General features: G+C 38.5%; 1 protein-coding gene across 1 annotated transcript in view; it reads left to right on the plus strand.

Moving 5' to 3' along the window:
* EDNRA (endothelin receptor type A) overlaps positions 1-27,861 on the plus strand; it is an 86,448-nt gene that overhangs the window by 30,150 nt on the left and 28,437 nt on the right. Inside the window, exon 3 of the mRNA XM_043973505.1 lies at positions 18,885-19,012. Within this exon, the coding sequence (XP_043829440.1) occupies positions 18,885-19,012 (128 nt within the window). The remainder of the gene's footprint in view (positions 1-18,884; positions 19,013-27,861) is intronic.

A 27,861-nucleotide genomic window follows, 5' to 3' on the forward strand; every position in this document is an offset into this window, starting at 1 on the left:
TATCCTCTCTGGAGAATTTGGCATTATCGATCAACCCCCCTTTCTTAATCCCCTCTCCCCTCCCTTGACTTCCAAGTCATTTCACTCTCCTAGTTTTCCTTCTCTCCCATTTCTAATTGCCCCTTATATGTCCAAATGATGGTTATTTTAGAACTGTAATGAACCTTGGGGGCAACTAAGTGGTGCAATGAATTGAGTCCTGAAGTCAAGAAGACTTATCTTCATGAGTTCAAATCCAGCCTCAGACACTAGTTTTGTGACCCTGGCCAAGTCACTAACCCAGTTTGCCTCAATTTGCTCATCTGTAAAATGAGCTGTAGAAAGAAATGGCAAGCCACTGAAGTATCTTTGTCAAGAACACCCCAAATGGGGCACAAAGAGTTAGACACAACCAAAACCAGTGAACAACAAAGGAATCTTAGAGATCACCCTGTCCAATCCCCCTCCTTTTATAGATGAGGAAACTGAGACCTGGAGAGGCTACTGAAAGCCTTTCCTGACACCCTTGTAGTTAATTTCTAATTCTCCTCAAATAATCATTTATCTAGATGCATGTTATACTGCCCCAGTAGACTAGAAACTCTTCAAGGTTAGGAACTATTTTTGGTTTTGTGTTTACATTCCCATCAGCTGGCATATAGTTCAAAGAAAATGCTTGTTGGGTTGGGATGGGTCAAATATATTTGTCAAAAGTAGTAGAGCCAGAATTTGAACCCAGGTCCTATTCCTGTAGATCCAGTGTTCATTCCACTATGCCAGCTTGTCCATTATTTGCTAACTCTGTCTACTTCCCCACCCCATAAATATAAGAATTCCCCTAAGTTTCTATATTTAGCCCTCTTCTCTCTACATTCTGTCTCTCTGCTATTTTATCTCCTCTCTCAGTTTCAATGACCTCCTCTATGCAAATGACCCCAAAACCTTAGCCTCCAGATCTTGATCCTGAGCTCCAGACTCACTGTAACTATCTGCTAAACCTTTTTCAGCTCAATATTCTGATATAACTTCAAAGCCAACAGGTCCCAAACTGAAACAATCACCTTTCCCTCAAAACCTGCTGTTGCCTTTATGTAGATTATGGCTAGAAGGGACCTTGAAGGCCATAAAGTCCAATCTCTTTCTTCACATGAATGGGTACTACATATATGTTTGTTGAATTCATTTGGAAGATGCATCGAAATTGGAGACTGAAGCAACTGCATATCAGAAAACTGATTTTTTTGTAAGTTTGAAATCTGAGAACATCTGAAAAATTAACTTTTTTTAAGTTGGGCTTGTTTATGTGTTCCATTGGTGTTCACCCATTGTGTGAATTCATGGAAATTCCCCAATATGTTGGGTGGAATCATGGGTAAATTCATGGTAGTAAATGAATGAGAGTCCCACAGGTTGAGCAGGCATGAATAGATTGTAAGCTACATTATTGGAGGGAATACCCACATTGATGAATATTACAAATATGTTGAAATTTTGGGGTTTAATCAGAGGGGGAAGACAGTTAAATTATGATTTTTGATTGGTCTATTAAAGAGAACAAAATATTGAAAATAGATATAAGAAAGCTCCCTATATGCATAATCCAAGCAAGCAAATTTCCACACTTGCCCATGTTCAAAAACATATATCTCATTCTGCATCAGGAATGATTTAGAATCATCCATGAATGATCATATAAAACTATTTTTCATATATGCTATTTTTAAAACTAAGGGATGTTCTAGATATAGTCTTATTCTACTGAAGTTGATATCAGAGAAGAGGCTGTATTCCTCTAAAATGTCAGAAATGGACTATGGTTTCCCTGGAACATGACTCTAAGCTGGGGGATAATAAGCTTTGTTCATATAGGAAGGACTGCCCAACCCAGGTAGACAGACAAAAATTATAAAAATGCTGAAGGAAATAGTAAATGGGTAGGAAGAGTATCCTTTCCAAACCCAAAGGATAGCTAGATTATCCATATATACATATATATACATACATACACACACCTACACCCACATTGTGTATGCATGTATGTATATATGTGTGTGTGTATATTCATATACATACACACATTTTTTTCTCTATTCTGGAGTGAGACAACATGGTGCTCTCTGAAGACTAACCTCGAGTCAGGAAAACTTGGGTTTGAGTTTTGTCTCCAACAGCTACTGACTGTAAGACTCTGGGTGGGTCACTTGATTTCTCAGTATCCTCTTACCCCTCCTCAGCTTTCTAAAACCATGCTGAAGGGGGCATTTTGTAGTAAACAGGTACTCCTGAATCCAGGGCCGGTGCTTTTTATCCACTGCGCCACCTAGCTGCCCCCTCCCCCTTTCTTTAAAAATAGATATTGTGGCAGCTAGGTGGCATAGTGTATAAAGCACCAGCCCTGGATTCAGGAGGACCTGAGTTCAAATCCGGCCTCAGACACTTGACACTTGCTAGCTGTGTGACCCTGGACAAGTCACTTAACCCTCATTGCCCCACCAAAAAAAATGAGATATTTCATTTGGTTTTTACTCGAAACAACTGGCTACTGTTAGAGAATAAGTTAAGGGGATTTCACCATTTCATAAAATCAAAGAAGTAAAACTGTAAAGAGAGTTATCTCAACTGTTATCTCATCATATCCCCAAAATTTTATGGATGAGAAAATTGAGGCTCAATGAGATTAAGGGACTTCTCATAAAGATCACTTGGATAGTAAATGGGAGAGCCAGGACTTGAACCCATGTCCTTATCTTTTTTGGGGAACAGCAAGGAGGCCAGTGTCACAGGACCACAGAGTACATGATGGAGTATAAGGCATAAGAAAACTGGTAGGGGATGGGAAGAGTCCTTGAAGGGTTTTTAACACCAAACTGGAGTTTCGGTTATATTTTTGATTGGGGAAGGGGGGGGGTGCAAGGTTAATTACTTGCCTAGGGTCACGCAGCTAATACGTGTCTGAGGTTTCTTTTTTTGGGGGGGTGAGGCAATTGGAGCTAAGTGACTTGCCTAGGGTCACACAGCTAGTAAGTGTCAAGTGTCTGAGGCCAGATTTGAACTCAGGTCCTCCGACTCCAGGGCCAGTGCTCTATTCCACTGCACCACTTAGGCCCCCAGGAAGTGGGGTGAGGGTCTTGTATTGATCTACTCATTCCAGTGATACTCACTGACCATTCCCCATGCTGAATGTTCTCACTCCTCATCTCCTCCTCCCGGCTCTTCTGGCTTCTGTCAAGTCCCAGCTAAAATCCTTCCTTCTGCAGGAAGCCTTTCCCAACTCCTCTTCATTTTAGTACCTTCCTTCTTTTGGTTTTCAACTTATCCTGCCAATATTTTGTTTGTACAGAGGTGTCTATGTATTGTCTCCCCCATTAGACTATGAGCTTCTTGAGAGCAGGGACATCCCTTTGTCCTTTTTATCCCCAGAGCTTAGCACAGTGTCTGGCACAAATGTTTGTTGGCTGAGTATTCTGACTCCAAATCGAATACTCTTTTCAATGTAACACACTGCCTCCTAGGGAAAGATGAGGCGGGTCATTTCTCTAGGAGTCCACCATTCTGATGTGTAGTCAGGACTCATGGACAAAGTAATTTCTGCTACCATAATTTTTTTTTTAATTCGTGCTTCAGCTGTGCATAATTGTGGGGTTTTGTTTCCTGGTTCATTGTCTAGCCTCACATAGATCAAGTCACCTCAGCCCTTGTTTACTACAAAATGCCCCCTTCAGCATCAATTATTTTGCTTTTCCTTCGAGGAGAAACATATGGTAGCATTTTGTTCATGCTGGAAACTATATCTCTGTGAACTGAATGGTTCACTGTTTCCATCAACACACGGGGCTAATTATGACCACATGACATACATCACAATACAAAATGGACTCTTACAATGAAAAAAGAAAAAGTATAAGTTAAGACGTTTAAATGAGCCTTGGCTAAATTAAAGAATTCGCTGCATGCCTTTGAAATCTGTCTCTATTGGCTTCCACTTTTCCCCCTCTAAATCGGTGCCATCCTGATGAGACAAGTTTCTTTGGGCTCAGACATGAGTCTACTTTCATTGAAAGGAGGTCTAGTTGAAAAATAAAATAAAAGCAGAATCCAACCATTAGGGGCTTTCTTCTCACTGATGGACTTGGAAATTCTTCCACATTTTGGGCCTAGGATCAGCGTATAAATATTGGACAAAAGGGCCAATGGGATTGGAATAAGTTTCATTATCATTGGGAGAAAAGGGCAAAAAGAAGAATGGGAGAGAAATTTGAAAATGTAGAACAAAGAATGAAAGTCAAGACAACCTTCTGAAGTTAGCTATGTTTATTCAAGTCATAGAGTAAGGGGAGTTCAGCTGTTTCTCATTTTCTGAGAATGTTGTGAACATATCTTCCACAGCTCTCTATACATAATCTCCAAAGGCTGAATTCATTCTGGAAATTGTGTTCACAGTCTGGCAGTCTAGGTTCCAACTGCATCTCTTACTTTGTTTCTCTGTGACACTGGGCAATTTAGTAACCCCAATGTCCCTGTTAGTGTATCCATTGGTAGTAGCAATTCCCCACATAAGAAGTTGCCAGAGAAAAACACATTCTTTGCTCTCTCCTTATTTGCATATGCAGCACTTATGTTTTGTATGATTTACTGTCAGAACTCATTTCAGGATCTCTAATTAAAAGAGTAAACATTCTTCTACTCTTTAATTTGGTTGTTGATTTTTTAGTCAGACTTGTGATTTTATTGGCACAGGGGACTGCAAGATGAAAAAACTCCCTCTAGCAATGTTGATCAGTATTGGAGAGGGGCACTGAGAGTTTAAATACTAGTATTTATCTGAAGTAAGACTTGATCCTCATTCTTCCTGACCACAGGACAGGCAAGGAGCACTCTCAATACACTATAACATAATAGGGCAGCTAGGTGGCACAGTGGATAAAGCACCGGCCCTGAATTCAGGAGGACCTGAGTTCAATTTGGCCTCAGACACTTGACACTTACTAGCTGTGTAACCCCAGGTAAGTCACTTAACTCTCATTGCCCTGCCAAAAAAAAAAAAAATACACTATAACATGGTGCTTCTTGGCCTTTTAATATTCTATATTTTTAAAATAGTAGAAATCTTAGGTTTCTTTCCCATTGTTATAGCAAGCCGCACCATAACTAGCTATCTTCTTTGATAGTCTAAGAAATTAGGTGACAGACACATGAAGAAAAATATTATACTGCCAGGGCATGCCAAGATTCTGGTCTTTTATTTTAGGTGAGAATCATCTCTTCATTTTTCCCTCTGTGTGTCCTTTTTCTGCAGAAGAGCCTTTTCTTAGAGGAGGTAGTGTGTATAGTGTGACCACGGACAAGTCAACTTCTCTTCTCTAGGCTTCAATGTCCTCATTTTTAAAATGAGAGGGTTGGACTGGGTGGCTTCTCTGACCTCTTCTAGCGCTCAGTCTTTTAGCTCCCTGGGGGTAAGCACTGCTTGCTTTTCTTTGTCTCCCCAATATTTAGCAAAAGTGCCTGACACAAAGTGCTTAATAAATGTTTATTGACTGGGTTGAGTGACTGATTCTTCATTGATGCAGAAGATGGTACATCAGGCATCAATCCCAAGAAAAGGTGATCATGGTGCAGAAGAGAAAAGTATACTAGGCATCAAGGCAAAAGCTCAGGGTTGAATCCGCAGATTCTGACCTTACCAGTTGTATAATCTTGGGCAGGTAACAGCCATTTTGGGTTTCTCACTCCATCACTGACATTTATATATGGATATAAGGATTCTACATGTTTTCTCAGTTGATCCTCACAACTGCCCAGGATGTAAGTACCAAAGGGGGAAGACCAGTGATTTCATTGATGTAAGGAATTCTCAGTAAAGACATTCCCTCCATCAATGCAGACTGGTACCTAATCTGCAGTTTAGAGATGTGGAAATGTAAGAGAATTCTGCCCAGAGCACTGAGATATTAAATAGCAAACCTAGGATGGTATGTGTCAGAGGCAGCACCACAACTCAGTTCTTTCTGACTCTTAGAACAGCTCTCTGTCCATCATGCCATGCTCCCTCTCACTAAAAATGTTTATCTCCATTTTACAGAAGAGGACACTGAGTCTTGGGGAGATTTTAAGTGACTTACCCCTGGCACACAGGCAGTTAAGTGTCAGAGGTGAGATTCGAACCCAAGTTGCTCTGGCCTCCTATGCTCTTGCAAGTATACTTACACTGCCAAACTCATGTACTCATTGCAAAGCTATAGAAATGGAATTATTATTAGCTTGATAATGTCTTCTGTGCCTACTGAGCAGTATTGTTATAAATATGGAGTCAGATCTTCTCTATTAAAGTGTCATGTAGTTCAAAGCATTATAATCAATGTAGGCCACCATTATTATTATTATTGTGATACTCTTCTCATGGTGGCTACTCATAGTCCAGTTGGGTAATGTTTCACAGGAATGAATTTGTTGGTAGAATCAAAGGATCACAGACTTAGAACTGGTGAAATGGATCTTAGAAGTCATCTGCTCCAGCCCCCTCACTTCACCAATAAGAAGACAGAGGCCTAGAGAGGTCAAATGAGTTTTTCAAGCCACTAAGTGGCCAAGCCTGGAACTGAACCCAGATCCTCTGGCCCCCACATCCAACTTGCTTTTCTATCAGATGCTGCAACATGCTTTCCTATCATTTTACACCATGCCCAGCGAGGCATCTACTTTCATTTTGGGGTTTTTTTGTTTGGTTGGTTTTGGTTTTGGGTTTTGTTTTGTGTTGGTTCTTGTTGTTCTTGTTTTTTGCAGGGCAATGAGGGTTAAATGACTTGCCCAGGGTCACATAGCTAGTAAGTGTCAAGTGTCTGAGGCCAGATTTGAACTCAGGTCCTCCTGAATCTGGGGCCCGTGCTTTATCCACTGTGCCATCTAGCTGCCCCTGGCATCTACTTTCAGTACTTGACTAGAGACAATGGGCCTAATCCTGAAACAATTACAGAAAGATGGCAGAAGAACATTTGTTTCTAGTCACGCGATATGATTTATTTATTTCATAGTATTTGCCTTTTAGACTGGTAAGTGCCAGAGAACATGTTCTCATTAAAGACTGATCCCAGGCATCACAGGCTATATAATCATCTCAGCCTGTGCTTTGGGAGTATTTTTTTATTTAATGCCAGTTCAACATTTGTGCCAAGTTTATCTGGGCCTCCATCCTGGCCTGCCAAGGGAAAGGGGAGGCAAAAAAAATAATAAAGGGGGGGATTATACCTTAAAAACTACTTTCTGAGTCTTGGAACTTGCTTGGTCATACGTGGGTCCAAGATCTTCTCTAATCAGAGATGCTTAGAATGTTTTGGTAGCTGTTCCAAATTATACCCATAAGTTCTTCCTCCCTGTCCAGTGGGTGGGGTAAAAAAAGGAAGGAAGTGAGAATCCTATGGAAAGAGTAAAAAGATAATTAGCAAAGGGAGAAAAACGTGTCACTCATTTTCTTTGGAATGTTTTGTGATGCCATGGCTATTCCAAAAACAACGTTCAAATGAAGGGTTCAAGCTGTATGGCATCTTCCATATGGCTAAGGAAGCATAAAAAACTTTTTTCTTTCTTTTAAAAAATGGTTTATTGATGCTTTGGGTTTTTTATGTTTCATAGAACCCTCTGGAGAGGCTATGTGGCAGAAAGGACAGGGCACTGGACTGGGAGTCAAGAAGAGATGGGTTTGAATTCTGCCTCAGACACTAGGGGTGTGGCCTTTGTAAATGGCTTGACCTCTTTCTGTGTCTCAGGTTTCTTATCTGTAAAATGAGGGATGTGTACTTGATGGATGCTAAGGTCTTTTTGAGCTCTAAAGCAAAAAAAAAAAAAAAGCTAAACAAAACAAAATAATGATTATATGACTGCAGTACAGAGTCGCTGTGGCATAATAGAAAAGAGTGCTGGACTTGGACCTGGGCTCAGATCCTGCCTCAGATGTTTACTGTGCTATGACCCTCTGAGCCCCAAGATAATACCTCATAAGTTTGCTGTGAGAGTCAAATGGAATAATTATGGAAAGCATTTTCCCAACCTTAAAGCACTATGTAAATGTCAGCCATTATTGTACAAAGTCAAGTTCAAATAACTCATTAGATTACAGTTTACCCCCATAGTCCACCAGCTCCCTTCAGTGATGTGGTTATTTCATCAATCAGTCCTTCAGAACCAAGGTTAACCAGACATTGTGTGTGTGTGTGTGTGTGATGGGAATTCTGATATCCTTTTGTGATATGTTTTAGATGACAATTTCAAATTATTCATTTAATTTGCGACAGATTTTATGAATAGAAATTTTCTTTCCAGAATGGACACAAGTCTCTATTGGCAAAAAAACCCAGTCTCTAGTGGAAGTAGGTCAAAGAGTCTGACAGAAACTATTGGGAAAAAAAGAAAAAATATAAGATGTAAATAATTGTTTGGAAAAATGTTCAAGCTGATTCATAATGTTAGAAATTCTAATCACAACAAACTTTCCACCCCTTAAATTGGCAGAAATAAATACAAATATTCATGGGACATTGGAGAAACATGGAAACTCCTAAACTGCTACTGGCCTAAAAATGATATAGTCTTTTTGAAGATCAATAAAGGAATACAACTCTGATTCTAGAGTCATAAGACCTAGGTTCAAGTACTGCTTCAGATTCTTACTAGCTGTGTGACCCTGGACAAGGTGGGTTAACTCCTTTGTGCCTCAGTTTCCTTATCTGTAGAAGATTTGACTAGGTGGCCTCTGAGGTCCCATCATGCTCCAAATCTATGATCCTATGCACAGCAAAAGCCTTAAAAATAGTCATGCCTTTAGACTTGGTCGTGCCACTATTAAGATTCTGTCCCAAGAAAATAATTCAAAAGAAAAAAGTCTGTATTTGTACAAAGATGTTTATAGTTGTTCTATATATAATAGTAAAAGACGGGAATTCGTCCAAATGCTCAGTGGCTGAGGAAAGAATAAGCACAACACATCATGTTAATGCTACAGAAACATCATTGCTGGGAAGCATGGCAAACACAAGGGTTTTGCATAAACACGGACTGGCCTGGGCAAAGACATGCAAATCCAAAGCTGTAGAAATGTGGAGTCATGCCTTCCCAGTGATCACAGCTAGGGGCAAAGTCTGTTTGGGGAATCATAAGAAACAAAGGAAGGGGATTCAGAGTTGGGAGTGTTTTTAGTTGCTTTTGATATATATTTATTTATTATTGTAACATTTTCTAAATACAGATGGGTTTCCCAAAAAAAAGTATCTGGCATCATCCTAAGTCAATTTTCCATGTAACTGAAGCTTATCTTCTTAAATGCAGATACTTTTTTTAAAAAAAAATAGCCATTTCTTATTCATTCATTCAACAAGATTTATTAGTTATACATTTACTGTATCCAATGTCCTGGGGAAGAGAGAAAGACCCCATGCTTTCTTTTTTTTTTTTAATTTTTTAGTGAGGCAATTGGGGTTAAGTGACTTGCCCAGGGTCACACAGCTAGTAAGTGTTAAGTGTCTGAGGCTGGATTTGAACTCAGGTACTCCTGACTCCAGGGCTGGTGCTCTATCCACTGCGCCACCTAGCTGTCCCGACCCCATGCTTTCTTAAACACGGATCATTATATCATAAATCTAAAGAAGAAGGGGCCCTCAGAAGCCATCTAGTCCAAACCCCTCATTTTACAGATGAGGAAACTGAAGTCTGGAGAATTTAAGTGACTTTTCCGAGATAGTTCAGGTGATAACTTTCAGAGGCACAATTTAAGCCACATCCTCTAAACCCAGAGTCAGTGTTCTTTCCATTGTTCTGGGGCATAGTGAACATGATGAAGCTCACTATTGTTAATCAGTTAACTGAGCTGTAAAACATTAGTGATATTATTATTATTTTATACACTAAAATATTAGAGCAGTTAGGTGGCACAGTGGATAGAATGCAGTCCTGGAGGCAGGAGAATCTGAATTCAAATCTAGCCTCAGACACTTACTAGGTGTGAGACCCTGGAGAAGTCACATACCCTATTTGCCTCAGTTTTCTCATCTGTAAAATGAGCTGGAGAAGGAAATGGCAAACCACTCCAACATCTTTACCAAGAAAACACAAATGGGCTCACAAAGAGTCAGACATAACTATTGATTTAAAAAAACAACTAAATATTCACAGAATATTCTGCTTTTTAATACTTGTGACTATTTTTATGGTTTTCTCCTCTCATTCCTTGTTGCCAGACTGTTAGCTGCCACCTTGGCTGTCATCTTTGTGGTACTAAATAAAGAAGTGGTACAAAATAGTAACTTTTGCTGACATGGATATGAACCCATTTCCTCTTACTTCAAATGTAGCACTTTCCATTGCACTGGGATGAATTTTGATACCATTTTGGAGACCGGTATAAAAGTACAGCCATCAATTTAAAGAAGAAAATACCCCCATGGGCATGACCAAAGTAGAATTTCTAGTTGAATTGAATTTCTGATGCTACTTTTTCAAAGAGAATGAGAGAAAAAGAAGAATTGAAAGAGAAGTAGATAATGATTCCGTGATTGTAGCAGATGGGAAAACTTTCATTGTTTTTTAATGTTGTGAAGATGGGAACTAAAAATAAACCTTTTTATTATATTTACCAGACTTAGGGACACGAGTACAGCAACCACAGGTCACTTCCTCTTCAAGTGTCAGGCAATAAGTCACAAAAACTCTTGTTTGCACATTGTGTTTTATACATTCCTCATTGCCCAGACATACACATGTGACTTAGATAATTGCCAATCTTGCCCTTCAATTCCCAGATGTGGCCTCCACATCATCCTTTTCCCTTCACTCTATCCACTCCACCCCTACCACCCAAAAAAAGTCACATTCCAGCCTTCCCTCTGGCATCAGAGAAGATTAAAGACTGAAAGGATAGAATCATCAAGGGAAGGCCCAAATGGAAAGAAAGTTGGTTTATTTTTGGTAATGTAATCAATTGTTCTGAACAGTGAGTAAGTCAGCCAATCAGTCAAGCAATTTAACAAATGTTGGTCGGGTCCATGATAGATACCCATGACACACTTTTCACGGAACACTATGCCTCTTATTTCTGTGACTCCCTTATGATTCTCCCCCAGGCTACTTGAATGAAGATCTCAGTTCACAGATATAGGATACTAGAATACATTTTAATAATTAGAAAAGTGGGGGCAGCTAAGTGGCGCAGTGGATAGAGCACCAGCCCTGGAGTCAGGAGTACCTGAGTTCAAATCTGACCTCAGACACTTAACACTTACTAGCTGTGTGACCTTGGGCAAGTCACTTAACCCCAATTGCCTCACTAAAAAAAAAATTTTTTTTTAAGTGGTACACTCATTAAGTACTGGTGGAAGGTGATGTGCAGGTGGCAAAGAAAAAATCATATCAGATTATACAATCATAGAGGACAAAGAGACCTAAAAGATCATTTAATCAAACCCTCTTGTTCTAATAGTTTGTGGCAAATATAGAACTATACAGTTCATTTGGCCTTTGGCATAAACAGAGTTACTCTAAGCTACTTATAGGGCTTCTCTCATCTTTGTCTTGGTACCATAATACATAGCATAGTGCCTAGTATCTAATCCATCCCAATAATTGCTTGTTGAGTGGATGGACTAGAACCCAGGTCTCATAATTCCTATTCAGTGTTCTTCCTGCTCCATTCCTCCCTCATATAATATTGGGACTTGTAGTAGAACCCTTCACCATTCTGGACCTCCTCCTCAGGATGTTGAAAGGTTTTCCATAAGCCTCCTCATCAACCATTAGGTTGGCCACTGGGTGATAAATTCTTTAGACATGGAAATTCTTGAAAAACATTATATAATTCCACCTAATATCTAAAATGAAAGGCATTTCATTGTGAAAAAAGTAGTCTAAAACAAAATTTGGAGATTTGTATATCATCTCAAATATTTTCTTAGCAGTTGGCACTTGTTTGTTAAAATCTCATGGAGCATCAATGTCTCTTCACTGGCTACCACATTTCTCCACCCCAGAAAACATGTATTTCCCTTATGGTGGATTAAATGAAAAAGGAAACTGGATTTCAAGGCTCTCTCAGTCCTATTACAGTGAATATCAACATAAATACACATAGATCAGTCGATAGCATTATCACAGATCTCCAGAATTCAGAGACCGTAAAGACTATCTCTTATCCAACATGTACTTCAACATGACTCACTCATTCTCTCTGTCCCTCTCCCTGTCTCTGTGTGTCTCTCTGTCTCTCTCTCTCTCTCACACACACACACACACACACACACACACACACACACACACACACACACACACACACACACCTGACCAGCAGACATCCAACCTCTGCCTGGAGATGCCAAGTGAGGGAGAACCCCTAACTCCAAAGGCAACCCATTGCACTTATGAATAGCTTTAATTGCAACAGACATACCTTGTTCCTAGTTTTGCCCATTCTGGGAAAGCAGAAAACATCTAATCCTTTCCCATGTGATAGCCCTTCAGATACTGGAAGACAACTAATAAAGACTCCCTAAGTCTTCTACTCTCCGGGAGAGTAATAATAATAGTATTAATAATAAAGTACTTTAAGGTCTACAAAGTACTTTGTAAATATTATCTTCTTTTATCCTCACAAAAGCCTTGGAAGGTAAGTGCTATCATTATTCCCATTGTATAGGGAAAGGAGGTATACAGAGATTGTGACTTGTCCAGGGTCACACAGCTTATAAGTATCTTAGGTTGGATTTGAACTCAGGTCTTCCTGACTCCAGGTCCAGTGTTTTGTGAACTATAGTACCACCTAGCTGCTTCAACATCCTCATTTCTTTCAACCAGTCTTGATATGGCAAAAATTCAAGGTCTTTAATTATTTTGGCCAGCCGCCTCAGGATGGAAAGATTCTACAAAAGTACCACCCCTGGTCTGGCCACTAAGTAATGGATTCTTTGGTCATGTTAGTCTATGAAACAAAGAAAAAAAATGTAAATGGTTCTCAGCCAGATGTGTCCCATTTCAGTTTTGCTAATGTTAATGACAGATAGTGAATAAGTAGACAGAATATGCTAAGAATCATGCAGGTTTTGCACCATCCCTAAAATTAATTTAACTGTTGGATTCAATGTATAAAGTCTTTGTCCCCCCAAAAAAGGCAAGTTTATATTATTACTGGAGAAAATGAAATGTATCAATGTTGTTATTTTAAGTTCAAACACACAGGCAAGTCACAACCTCTCTGGACCTGATGTTCCTTATCTATAAATTGAAGAGGTTAGACTAAATGACCTCTAAGAACCCTCGCACTTCTAAATCTATGATCCAATGAGCCTATAATTATTTTTGAATATCACGTCGTGCATTATCAACCAAAAATAAAGTTATTAATAACTACTGATTCATATGCCAACTTCATTATCTTTATAAATTCTTTATGAGAATGGTCTATACATATATTGAGAATGCCCTCAATGAAAACAGGAGAATGAAACAGATGGACTTTTCCCAACAAAGCAGAACACATCTTCATAGTAACCCAACTTAACTGAAAGGTGCAAAAAAATACAATATCCCATTATATTTGTTCATTATAAAAAGCATTTGATTCAATATAGAAATAAACTCTCAAAAGATGTCTTTCTACAAGTTAAGATTCTACAAGATTACTCCATTGACATAAACACAAAGATAACTTTGTTCAGTGATCTTCTCTTATTAATACCAGGTTATATGAAAAAAAGAGAGAGACATATGATGGCCAAGGGGGACTACCACTGTCATGGAGAATGCCTTGTCCAAGGTCCAAATGGAAAAAGAATCCCCAATGAAAGACAGAGATCTTCTAGATAGTTCACTATGGATGACATCTCATTGCATGAAGCCATGCATACTATGAATCTCTTCAATGAGATCCACAACTATGCAAGACAGTTCAACATAACAAACCACATAGGAAAAACCAAGTAGATGAATAATCGCTTTCTTTACAGACTAGGAAATTTAGTTGAGTACATAAGCATACATCTTAGGGAAAGGCCAGTGATAACTGTTCACAAGAGTCACATAGGATAAGAAACAATATGTGGATAAGTTATGACCTGTGCCATAGAGGGAATACCCACAGAGGTTTGTTTGGGGTTTTTTCCACTTTTTTAGCTAGATCTGCAACTTCCATTGAAGTTTAGTACTTGTTCTGCAACTTAAAGTTAAAAAGTTACCTGAGGGGGCAGCTAGGTGACACAGTGGATAAAGCACTGGCCCTGGATTCAGGAGGACCTGAGTTCAAATACAGCCTCAGACACTTGATACTCACTAGCTGTGTGACCCTGGGCAAATCACTTAACCCTCATTTCCCTGCCAAAAAAAAATAATAAGTTACCTGAGCAACTATGAGATAAGGTGCCCAGGGTCACTCAGCTAGTCCATATCAGAAGTAGTACTTGAACCCAATACTTCCTGACTCTAAGGACAACTAACCAACATTCACTACCCCATGTTGCTTCTGAGTGAAGATTTTATATAAGGAAATGATTTTATTTACAATCCCAATTTAAATTTACACATTTACATTTTTTCAACTATCAAGAATTTTTTTTCTCTCTTCCACTTTATCCCTGCTCTGAAGAAAAAGAAAAGAAAGCAAAAATAAAACCCTTGTAATAAATACATGTAGTCAAGTAAAACAAATTCCCATATAAGATATTTTTAACGTATCTCATTCTGCACATTAGTCACCTCTCATTTGTTCTATTTTTTTATTTTATTTTATTTGTGATATATAATTAAATGTTATACACATTTCAAACAGATATAATATACACAAACACACATACATGACATATATAATGTAAATTTTCTACATTATTAGATTTATATATACCTATTCTAATACATATAATTTAGTATTTTAAATCCTTCCTCTTCCTTGTTTTTATAAATAGGCAGTTTTCTTTTATGCATATATATATACACAGATGAATAACTTTTATAAATAATGTATATATATCATTTACATAAATAACATATATTAAAATTTGTTTAAATATAATTACTATATAAATAAAACCTAAATAACTCATATATGCATAACATATATATTTATGTGTGTGTGTATATAGATACATCCTGTACCCTTCCCAGCATACCCCTCCCCCACCTTTTTTTTTTCAGGTTAAACATTTTTATTTATATTTTTCTGTTCCAATCTCTATCCCTCCTTCTGTCCCTCCCCTCAACCTTCCTGAGGCAGCAAGCAATCCGATATGGATTATACATATATGATCATGCAAAACATCACCATATTGTTCTTCTAGTCATGATGGATCATTGTACTGAGCAAATTCTTAAGTCTTCCAAAATTGTTCATTTTTACAATATAGGTTATAATTTATATGTGTGTGTGTGTATATATATGTATATATGTGTGTGTGTATATATGTATATATGTGTGTGTGTGTGTGTGTGTGTGTATATATATATATATATATATATATATATATATATATATAATATTTTTCTCCTGGTTCTCCACTCAGCATTCCCATCACATTTTTTAAATTACATACAAGGAAGTATTTGAATAGAAACTCCCATTCAGGTTTTTTTTGGTTTGTTTTTTAAAGAAAACAGCAATGTCATGCTGCAAAAATAATTTTAAAGTTTCTTTTTCTTTGCAAAGACGTGAGTCATTCCTGGAGTAGTACTTTATAGGTGTCTCTACTTGCCCAAATCTTTGACAACCAGCCATTATTAAGGGATTCTCTTTAGTGCACCAATTATCTTCAGTCTTTATGGAAAGCAGGCATTACCAGTACCTTCTTTCCTTAAAAGCCCTGTGGTCATAAAGTTTTATATGTAGATCTTAAAAGTCTCAGAACTTAGACCAGAGTTGAAGAACTAGAAATTGAATTAGATTATACTAGGAGAAATAAATAGAGACTAGCTATAGGCCTGGATCCCTCTTGTGCCCTCTGAAGAAAAATATGCAGAGGGGTCCCTCCCTGTCTGCAAAGGGTCACTGGGCTCTACCAAAAAGGTTTTCTAAGGGACAGGAAATAGAACTCCTCTTTCCCCTAAGGCTTGGGGGGGAATGAGAAACAGAATACAAAAATGCCTAGCTGGGTCACTTCTTACTGGAGGGAATTGTTGGAGGATGGGGAAATGGAAATGGGTTGGGGAATGGATGAAAAATAGCTGAAGGTCATTTGTAGAGGAATAGAGACTGAGTGTCTAGGATATTATGACTGTCATAATAACAAGAGCTCTTCACAAATTTCTTTATATACATTTTCTCATCTGAAGTAGAAAAAGATAGGCTCTCTTAGCAAGGATAAGGAAAGGGGGAAGGAAAGGAAAGGAAGGGAAAAATAAAAGAGGCAACTCCTGAAACAGAGTTTGATGGAGGTTGGGGTAGGGAAAAAAGTATAAGAAAAAATGACTATGATAGGTTAGATAGTTCCCAGAATACGGAGGCTCAATTCAGCAAACATTTATTAAACAGCTACTTTGTGCATGGCAATGTGATAGGCTTTCTAAAGACAGAGACACAAACAGAACTGACGATGCCCTCATTATATGGTGGAGGCATATAATAAACAAATACAAAGTTCTTATCCCAAGTCCATGTGGTCCTGGGTTATTTTATGATTAAACATAGGGAGAATGATCATGGTGATATGGTTTAACAAAAATCACTTCGTGCGGCAGGGAAACCTTGAGATGAACCATCATGACTTGTGAATGGTGACTTGTTAGCTGAAAGTATCACCATCTTCTCTTTATCCTCCTGGGAGAGTAAAAACCTGAACTACCCACCTCACAGAACATAAAATGGTAACCAGAAAGACCAGAATCTGCTTCTGATTGCTAAAGATACTAACCATAAACAAGAGGTGGTTTTCATTACAATAATGTTTGTAGTGATTCTTATTCCATGTTATAAATTTTAATACAGTCACCAAACAAAATGGGAAGCAAAAGTCACTATTTTTTTCATTATTCACAAAATACATTCACCTTCAGAAGAAGGGACATTGATCATCCAAGACCTATACTAAGGCATAGCTATCAGGCTTTGTTACAAAATTTAGGAGTGCCAAATTTTTGGAGGCACTGAAAAGCCATATATTATTTTAGTAGGTAGAAGCAACTGAGTTTAGTCCCTAGTTAGCAAGAATAATTATTTAAACTAGGAAGAAGCATGGACATGGGGGAGGGCTTCTTTTATTGTTCTATTTCAGAGAAGGGACTGGAATGGAGAGATATTAAAACACTGCTTAAAAGTAAATTAATATAGCTGTGTGACCCTGGGCAAGTCATTTAACCCTCATTGCCCTGCAAAAAAAAAAAAGTAAAAGTAAATTAATTAACTTATAACATAAAAATTACGAAACTACCAATTGGCATGCTTCTTCCCCTAATTCCTTAACCTCAACCCCTGCCAACCAACTTTGGATAAATTCTTTCCAGGCCCAGCCTGCCCTGTTTCCTCTATAGTCAATTATCTCCTAGGCAATGGTCTCTCAAGGTTCAAGGGTCTCTATTCCACCAATCCCCACACCAAAATGACTGAAGCCTCTCCTAAGATCTCCAAACCACTACCTTGCAACTGAATTTGCCTGCTCCAAATCCAGAATTTCTAGTTATGGTTCTGGTTGCTTTTTTCTATATCACCTGGGGTAAGAGGGAGCTTGGACAGTCTAGACTTTTGCTCCAGTTGATTAAAAATAGTTTGTCTGGAAAATACCTACACCTCATCCAAGTACTATTACACCTCTTCTTGCTAGCTATGCTTTTCCTACCCACCCCAGCCCTTTCATTTTTAAAAAAAAAGATATTGTTTTTGCAAGAAAGGATTTTTTCCTGAAAAACTTTGCAGTCAAGAATCCAAGCTCATTCTAAGTGGCCATAATCAGTGCTGATAACACAGCTCGCTCTGTAGAGAAATGACAGGGAAAATCAGGAGCAAAAACAAACTCCTGATGCCTTCACACCCCACATCCTTTAACACCCCTGAAGTACTAGGAGAAAGGATGGTCATTACTTGGCTGACAGAGGATCAATACAACTCAAGCACTTCCTTTCTCCAATAGCTACTCCCACCTCCTTGTGCCTGTACCAGCTGTATATCAGCAGAGAATCGATTCTCCAGGCTTCACTGACTGCTTTGGCAAGAACAGGGCTCCCAATCCCAAGAATCTGTTTACTTGACTATGCTTGGGTAGCAAAAGTATTATATATCATGAGTTCTTTCTCTGGATGCAAACAGCATCTTTCTTTGTATGTCCTTTGTAGTTAATTTGGGTATTTATAACAGTCAAAATGACTTATTCACTCAAAATCATTCTTAAAACAATATTGCTATTACTGTATACAATGTTCTCATGGTTCTGCTCCTTTCACTCTTCATTATTTTGTGCATCTTTCCATGTTTTTCTAAGATCAACCTGCTCATCATTTCTTACTGCACAGTAGTCTTCCAAGACAATCATATACAATTTGTTCAGCCATAAAAAAGAAATTTACGTGTTAACTTTATTATATATGTAAAAGGAATAGCAAGTTGTGCATAGTAGATTTGCTGTTTCATATGCAATCATCTTTTTTATAATGCTATGTTATAGAAATGCTTGTTTTAATTAAATAAATGAATGATTTTTAAAGTACTATGTGATAGAAGAGTTTTCTAATTTTTGCTTCCTTTTTTCTTTCTTTTCAATGGGTAGTGAGACATGAGGAGAAATTTATTTTTTAAAGATGGATCAAGGTCTACCAATAGCTTGTTATTATTAGTCACAGTCACATACAACATTCCTATCTCTTTGTAGAAGCCCAAAAAAAAACACCTGGCCTCCATGCCCCTTGGAGGTCATGAGGGCTTAACATATTGTGGATCTAATCACTGTCCCTCCTTTCTTTAGCTCCTAGCTCAGCGTTGGCCTTTCGAGCAGAATGAGTTTGGAGTCTTTCTCTGCAAGCTGTTCCCCTTCTTGCAGAAGGCCTCAGTTGGCATCACGGTCCTCAATCTCTGTGCTCTCAGTGTGGACAGGTACTTCATTTCCTTCCTTCATTTTGAACTTGAAGACAAATTTTATTTTTTTTCTCAAATGTTGTTGTTTATTAAGTCATTTCAGTTATGTCTAACTCTTTGTGACCCCATTTGGGGTTTTCTTGGCAAAAAATGCTTAAGTAGTTGTCATTTCCTTCTCCAGCTCATTCTACATATGAGGAAACTGAGGCAAACAGGATTAAGTGCCTTGTCCAGGGTCACACAGTTAGAAAGTGTCTGAGGCCAGTTTTGAACTCAGATCTTCTGGGCTCCAAGCCCAGTGCTCTATCCACCACACCACCTACCTGATGATCAAGGTAGATTAGATGACACAGTTTTAATTTTGAGAAATGGACTCCTAGAAAAGCCTAGACAATAATCCAGAAGCAACTGAGTTGTTCTGAAATGAGATGAAATGTTGGTTGATTTGTCATTGTCTTTTAGACTGATTGATTTTGATTGATTTGATTGATTCAGGCAGCCTCTGAGTTAGTTCAATTCAATCAATTGTGGCCGTGCTTGAAGGTGTGCTAGACCCAGCTTAAACCAGTTTATGAGAGCTGGTTGCTAAATTATCAGTGTCAGCATTTACATTTCAGAAATCATCAAATGCTATAAATCAAGGCTTGATTTATTTATCATTTTGTTGATTGTCTAAGACTTTTTACACGATGAAGAAAAATTTAATAAAGCAAATTAAACTTAAAAGTAGATTTGAATACTTTTATTTATAGATGGAGAGCCAGTTGTTAAACATTTACCCATAAGCCACTGACCACGCCATTATTTAAGGCTCTTCAGCAAGACCACAGTGTCCATTGTTCCTCCTGCCTGTTTTGAGGAACTGTATCCCAGCCCCAAAAGAAACAGAAAAATATATCTCTAAATATATGATAAAACACAAAAGCAAGACGAATATCTCTGAATCAATTTCTCAAAAATCTAGTAGGTGGTTGGTCTCCAGTCTCCCAAAGGTGACTCCGCATAAGTACCTGTCAAAATCTCCCCAAATACTCCTTTCTGAATATTGTTAAGGGCTAAAATTCTAGCTAAACTGTCTAAAATATCTAATGAGTGGTCGCCAATAAATTATAAGCTTTAGCAAGAGTTAGACTTTTAAGCATTTATTAAGGAAAAGAAGAATTTGGTAAAGAGAGAGAGAAAGGCCTAGATTCCTATCTATTAAAGGGAGAGCACATTTCTAGCTCCGCTCTCCACCAGAGTCCAAAGGAAAGAGCGCCAGAGTCAGCGCCAGTCTCTTCCTTCCTCCTCCCACTAGCCTGTGTCACTTCCTCCCCGCCAAAGAAAAGACTCCTGGTCTTGCCCTCAAAGACCTTCGCTTCATGGGCAGAACTCTTCTACAGTAAGTATCCAGCAGGTGGCGTCATTCCAATCGTTACAATATGATAACCCTGATGGAGTTTCTTTATCTTCTGATCATACATAGTAAAAATAGAGAAGTATCATGGCATAAAGAAGAGAGAACCAGCCTCATATTCAGGCCACGTGCACTCAGTCCCACTTCTAACAGATTCTGACTATCACAACCACTTAACCATGCTACTCTCTGAGACTAGAATTGGCAGAAAAGTTGCCAATATGCATTGAGATAAATCTCCTCAACTAACATTCTGTATACTAATGAAGTCATATGCCCAATCTTAAAAATAAATAAATGCAGGGCAGCTAGGTGGCGCAGTGGATAGAGCACCAGCCCTGGAGTCAGGAGGACCTGAGTTCAAATCCAGCCTCAGACACTTAACACTTACTAGCTGTATGACCCTGGGCAAGTCACTTAACCCCAATTACCTCACCCCCCCAAAAAAAATTTTTTTTTAAGCATCTAACCCCAAACCTTTAAAAAATAAAATAAATAAATAAATAGACCTCCTGGTTCATTGTCTTATCATGGCAGTGGGACTTATGCAGTTCAGTGAAACCATGAGCTACCCTGTTTAGGGTACCCAAGACAGACAGGTCATAATGGAGAGTTCTGACAAAAGGTGATGCATTGGAGAAGAAAATGCCAAACCACTCCAGTATATTTGCCAAGGAAATCTCTTGGACAGTATTAAAATGATGAAAAATAACACCAGAAGATGAGCCTCTCAAGTCGGAAGGTATCTAATAAGTTGCTGGCATGGGAATAATGAAAATGAACCTGGACAGACTTTAAGAGATAGTGGAGGATAGAAGGGCCTGGTGTGCTATGTATGGTACATTGAGTCAAGAAAAGTCAGGCCCAACTGAACAACAACAAGAGGTAAAAAATAAAGAAGGTAAAGAACTGGGTACATTCTGATCCTGAGTCATGTTCAATAAAATGCCATGTGATTGCTTATGAGATCTCCTGATTGGTGACTAGAATGAGCTATCCAATTGATTTCTAAAACTTCAAAATCTTTAAATGCTACATTATGTGCCTATGTCGATTATTGATGTTTGATCAGAGCATAGTGTACACCATGGAAGGGGAGGCAATATTAGCTAGGGGAAATCAGGCCTTGTGCTTGAGTTGACTTTTGAATTGTGTTTTGAAGGAAATTATGGATTCTGAGAGATGGAGGTGAGAAGGGAATGCATTCCTGGCAGGGGGAATGGCCTCTGCAGTGGCCCAGAGACTGAAGATTGAATGTCATTTGCAAGGATCAATAAGAACCTTGTTTTGAAGGAAAATAAGATTTGGTTTAAATCACTATAGTCTCTGTGTGAGCACAGACCTGGGCCATATTTATATTCCTCCCAGCTCCCCCCATCCCCACCATGCCTAGAACAGTGCTCTGCATAGAGTTGACACTTTATAAATGACTGTTGAATAATAACTCAATTCCACTGGCCGTGATGCTTCCAAAATTTTAAACTCAGTATCAACATATTTCAGATTTATTTGGACTAATCCCACTCCCTTCATCCTCTCCTCATGCAAGTCTGCCCTGTATTCTGTATTACCTAGAAAGGATATAAAACTTTCTGTTTGCCACACTAATAGAAATGAAAATTTTCCTGTTAGACAAACTATATTTTTGCATTGCAAACTTTAATTTCAAGTAATTATATATATAACCTCATGTCTAGAATAGCAGACTTTATTTTTTTAATGATTACTTGTTTTGTAGTTGCCAGACATCCAGGAAAAGTTTTTTATGATAATAACAATAGACTCAAGGTCACAGAGTTAGTGTCAGAATAAGTTTTTTAAAACCTAGGTCTTCTTGACCCCATTTGCAATCTGACCACTACACTATGCTGTGTCTGGTATCTTTCTGTCTACAGAACACCTAAGAGAGATTCTTCTCCAGAAGGGTCAGACTCCCTTAAAAATCTTTCCAAAGGAGATTAAAATATAATTGGGAAATGTTTAACAAAATACCATACAACATATATAATGTTAATTTGTGGTTTTCTATGTGGTCTCTGGGGTCCTTAGTTTCTATTTGAGTTTGAGACCACGGCTCTCCCTCATCTTGGTAGATTCCACACCCAGAAAACAAATAGAGGCCCTGATGCTCCTCCAAGCCCAATTATATCCATGCCTGATAAAGCTACTGAGGTAGGAAAGATGCTTATTTTGGCATGTCTTTACTCCTAAAATGGACCCAAAATTTCCTTAGTCACAAACCCATATAAGTAGTAAATAAGTAATGAACTATCAAGGGCAACTAGGTGGTACAGTGCATAGAATGCCAGGCCTAGAGTCAGGAGGACTCTCTTTGTGAGTTCAAATCTGGCCTCAGATACTTACTAGTTGTATTACCCTGGGCAAGTCACTTAACCCTGTTTGCCTCAGTTTCCTCATCTGTAAAATGAGTTGGAGAAGGAAATGGCAAACCACACCATTATCATTGTCAAGAAAACCCCAAATGGGGTCACAAAGAGTCAGACATGACTGAAAAACAAACAACAATGATTATAATAACTCATATTTACATAAAACTATGAGGTTTACACGTTGCTTTCTCCCAAAACAATCCCAATGAAACTAGCAATGTAAGTCTTATTTATTGTCCCCATTTTACAGATGAGGAGACTGATGCTCAGAGATATGTAGTGATATAAGAGTCAAGAGTCTTAAATACTGGCCTTCTGGCTTCAGGCCCATTGAATATTGCAGCACCCTGGGCATTCAACTCTAGGACTTAAAACCTTGAGACACTGCTGATATTTTTGCTTTAAAAGCTTTCGTGCTACAGCAAGAATTATTATCAGTTAATTCTTAGAGATAAGATATTGTCTGCTCTTGGTTTTTATTTGGATGAATCTGATCCAAGAAGACTCTACCATTTTCCTGCAGTGGATAAGACCTGGTATAAGTGGGGCAGCTTTGGGAATCCACCATAAATCCTTCTGTTGGTTGTGAAACACAAAAAGCCAGAAGCTTTTAGCTTTATGAACTTAAGCCAATTATAGCCTGTGAAAAGTCCTCAAGAAAGAATTTTACAGTACAGTATATTGGTGGTCAGTGACATTTGTTATATCCCAACCAGGGGTGAAGTTTATCTGTAGTGGGGGAAAAAAGTGAAAACTCCTAAGAAATTACTATAGAAATTACATATAAGTTCCAGAAGTGAATTTTATTATTGTTGTTCTTAGCATTTGGGATCCTGGGCTTTAAACCTGGAAAGGACCTTGGGGGTCATCCAATCAAAAGTCCTCATTTTACAGATTAAAAAAAAAATACACATAGACTCTGAGTATGTAAATACATCAGATTTTCTGCTGCACAGAATGCCGAAAAAGGAAAGAGACTCACATTTCAACTAGATTTTCAAGATCTTTGGTTTCAAGATCCCAAGGCTCAACTCAGATGCCACCTTTTCTGTAGGAAGCCTCTCCTTCTAGAAAGGAAGCCTTTCTGGAGTCCTATCTACTTGTTAAGATTCCAAATCCCTCCTCAAATTACCTTGTATTTACTTCTCTGTGAAAATGTTGTTTCCCTTAAATAGAATGTAAGCTCTGTGAGTTCAGATACTGTTTCATCTTGTCTTCTAGTCTAGTATAATGCTTCACAGATAGGAGCCACTCACTGTAAGCTGGTTGAATGAATGAATGAATGATAATGGCTAGCATTTATATGGTGCTTTAACGTTTACAAAGTGCTTTATGAATATTATCTCATTTTATCCTCAGATCAGCCTGGGAGATAGATGCTATTATACCCACTTTACAGATGAGAAAACTGGGGCTTAGAGAGTTCTAGTGACTTGCCTAGGGTCACACAGCTAGTAAATGTCTAAGGCAGCAATTTGAACTCAGATCTGTCTTATTCACCAAAGCACAAGAGATCAAGGCATCAGAATTTATAAATGATATAAAAAATTCTCGACAAGAGCAATTTCTTTACATTTCACAGGATTGCACATGTGGAACCTATATCAAATTGCTTATCCTCTCAAGGAAGAGGGAGGGGAGAGCAGAAGGAAGAGAATTTGGAACTCAAAAAAAATTTTTAAAGAATTTAGAATTCTTTTTACATTCAATTGGGGGAAAATATTGTTAAAAGCATTAAAAAATTAGTCATTTCTTATATCTCTATCACCCATAAGATTATTAGGGGCTTTGTGGATTAAATATTAGTCAAATAAAATTACACACTTGATCACTTAAGAAAACATCTAAAGAAAGAACTTTGGAAAATGCAGCATGATCTTAGGAAAATGCTTTGTCATTATCTTTCATTCTTTACTGGCTTCACTGGACAAAAGAATTTGTTAAATGCTAAGGAAGGATTCTCAGGTGGTAAACAGATGGGCACAACATCTCATTGCTAATAATTTAAACAATACTTGAAATATCAAGAGGCAGATTGACATAGTAGAGAGAGTCAGATAGATTTCTCTTAAATACTGCTTCTGACACATGCTGGCTGTGTGACCCTGGGCAGCCCATTTAGTTTTTCAATATCTCAGGCAACTTTCTAAGACTAAATTGAAAAGTAGGTGCTAATCTGCATTGGTCAAGGAAATCTTCTCACTTCCCCAGACCAATTACATTGGTCTGGTCCAAAATAAAAACCCTTAAGACCTAAACGATGAGTATGTTTCCTTTTTTTTTTTTTAAGTGAGGCAATTGGGGTTAAGTGACTTGTCCAGGGTCACACAGCTAATAAGTGTCAAGTGTCTGAGGCCAGATTTGAACTCAGGTCCTCCTGACTCCAGGGCTGGTGCTCTACCCACTGCACCACCTAGCTGCCCCCATATGTTTCCTTTTAAACAGAGATTTATCCAACCCTGTTGTTCATCAGGTTAACAGCCTCATTTAAGAAACTGTTCAATGACTGAGATCACCCCAGAAAAGCAGCCCAACTGCTGATGCAAATTCCCATAAAACATTGTCTAGTGAGGGAAGCTGAGCAAGTACTACTATTATATCATTTGGTATCCAGAAAGGTCACCAATATTCAAAGCAACAGCTCCGTTTTATGTGCCTCAAATGAAAAGGCTGATGTCAGTCGTCCTTCTACTCATCCCTACTTCCTGTAGGATCCCCAGAGACTCAGCCCCACTCTAAAACCAACAGGGCTCCCTCCTGGAGCTCCTGTGACACAGCAAAGTTGTAAGAACCCTAGACCTGGAGTCAAGAGAGCTGGCATCAGACTCCTGACCCTCCAAGACCGAGGGAAGGCAGGCATCTCTCTACTCTGAGGCTGGTTTCCTCACCAGTAAAAGGAGTGGATTAGACTGGATGCCCTCTGAGACCCCTTATGCCTCTAAATGCTATTGTTCCTGCTAGACTTGAGCTCGAGTAACAATGAAACCCAGGACTTCTCTTACCCATTCTTTCTCCCTACTTTTGTTTTCCCAAACTCTTGTAGAGAAAGTCCCTTACTGAGTTAATTTCTTAAAGATTCACTGAACATGCACCCAGTGGAATCATGCCACATAAAACACAGAAAATATCTATCTTTAGAAGCTTGGTGATGTGGATTTGGGGACATCAAAGAAATGTGGAATGAATACACACATATATGAATATATATACACATACACTCATACACATACATGTGTTTACATAAATACACATATGTAGATATGTATAGTTTTGTTTTATTATACCTGTCACTTAAAGAAACAAAAGCATGGGGTAGCCTGTGGCACAGTGGATAGAGTAACACACCTGGAGTCAGGAGGACCTGAGTTCAAATCTAGCCTTAGACATTTGCTAGCTCTGTGACCCCAAGCAAGTCACTTAACCTTTATTGCCTCAACCAAAAAAAAAGGCAAAGACATGAGATTGTGTGGTACAGTGCAGAGTCCTAGTTTTAGAATCAGAGGACCAGGGTTCAAATCCCAGCTCTGATGCCTACTACCTATGTGACCCTTGTTGTGTCACTTAATCTCCATGAGTCTCAGTTTCTCACCTCTAAAATGAGACCTATGAGGTCCCTTTTAGCTTTAAATCTATGATCCTCTATTCTGGATTCTAAAGACCTAAACTCATAGCTCAGCTTAGTTACCTACTACTGCTAATGTGCTACTTATATAATGCTTTAAGGTTTGCAAAGTGCATTACATATTTGATCTCATTCTATCCTCATAACAATCCTGGGAGGTAGGTACTAATATTATCCCTATTTTAGAGATGAGGAAACTGAGGAAGGCAAAAGTTAAGTGACTTGTCTATGGTCACACAGCTAGTAAGCATATGGGGTTGAATTTGAACTCAGGTCTTCTTGACTCCAGGTCCAGTGCTCTATCCACTGAGCAACTTAGCTGCCTTGGTAAAGAATGATAGTGTCCTTGGCTATAAAAGGAAAGTATGGAAAAGGAGTGGGGGAGGAAGGAAGGAGATAATGAGTGACGGTGTGGTCATTTTGAGTCTGTCTGAGACATCTACAGGATTATTGCTCTATCCACTTTGCTACCTACCTGCCTCATATTATCCATGTGGCTTTGGTCAAATTATTCCTTGGCTTTCCAAGAGGTTGTGCCAAATCCCTTGCAGTTCTAAATCCTAGGATCCTTAAGTAGCTAAATGGCATATGTATTTTCTAATTCAAAACTGGCTTGAAAATACTGGAAAACAACTGTCCTACAAAATGTGAAGTAATAATTAACTAGTCATTAAGAGGAAGACAGGATTGCTCTATAGGCTGTTCTCACTTTACATAAGTTCCACTCTGACCTTTATGTAAAGTGATTTTTATGTAATGTGAATTTGCCCCCTACCCACCCACTTCACTTAGCCTGTAGAACAGCATACACAAAATGATACCTTTATGCAAGTCAAAAACTGTACTAAAATTCAGACATTAAATACTGTACCGTGATAATAAACAGAATGATGAAATGAAAGGCCAAGTTCATGATAAAGTATGCACAATACTCTCCAGTAAAGTTAGCATGGGTGTGCAGTATGTTGCCCCTTCCCCACCCACTGCACCTCGCCTTTATCACTGGTGGCTGACTGGGCAACTTTTTTTATGAAGCTATTGAAAGATGTTTGGACAGCAGCTCTCTATTTTTCTTCTTCTATCAATAGCAAGCAATATTATCCTCAACTAGTCTTTGAATTAGAGCTTTGAATCCTTTCAAAATTCTTTCAGCAAACAAATTGTTATGTGGAATTTACATAAAGCCATAACTGTCTTGTATGTGATAAAAAAAACACACAAATGACCCTTATTCTTAGATCTTGGCGGCCCAAGAGCATAAGATGTATATGATGCATTATCTATACCCAATTATTAATACCCCCTGGCAGTCACATGTCTATATACATTTCTCACATCATCTCTGAGTTAAGGAGATACAAGGTGTCCTGGTGTCTGACCCAGGGATAGAATAGAAGCAACTGCTCTACAGGAGATTCAGGCTTCTACTCCCTGCCTTGCCCTTCTTGCAAATCTATAA

The sequence above is a fragment of the Dromiciops gliroides genome, chromosome 6 (genome assembly GCF_019393635.1).
Source record: "Dromiciops gliroides isolate mDroGli1 chromosome 6, mDroGli1.pri, whole genome shotgun sequence".
NCBI classification, from domain to species: domain Eukaryota; kingdom Metazoa; phylum Chordata; class Mammalia; order Microbiotheria; family Microbiotheriidae; genus Dromiciops; species Dromiciops gliroides.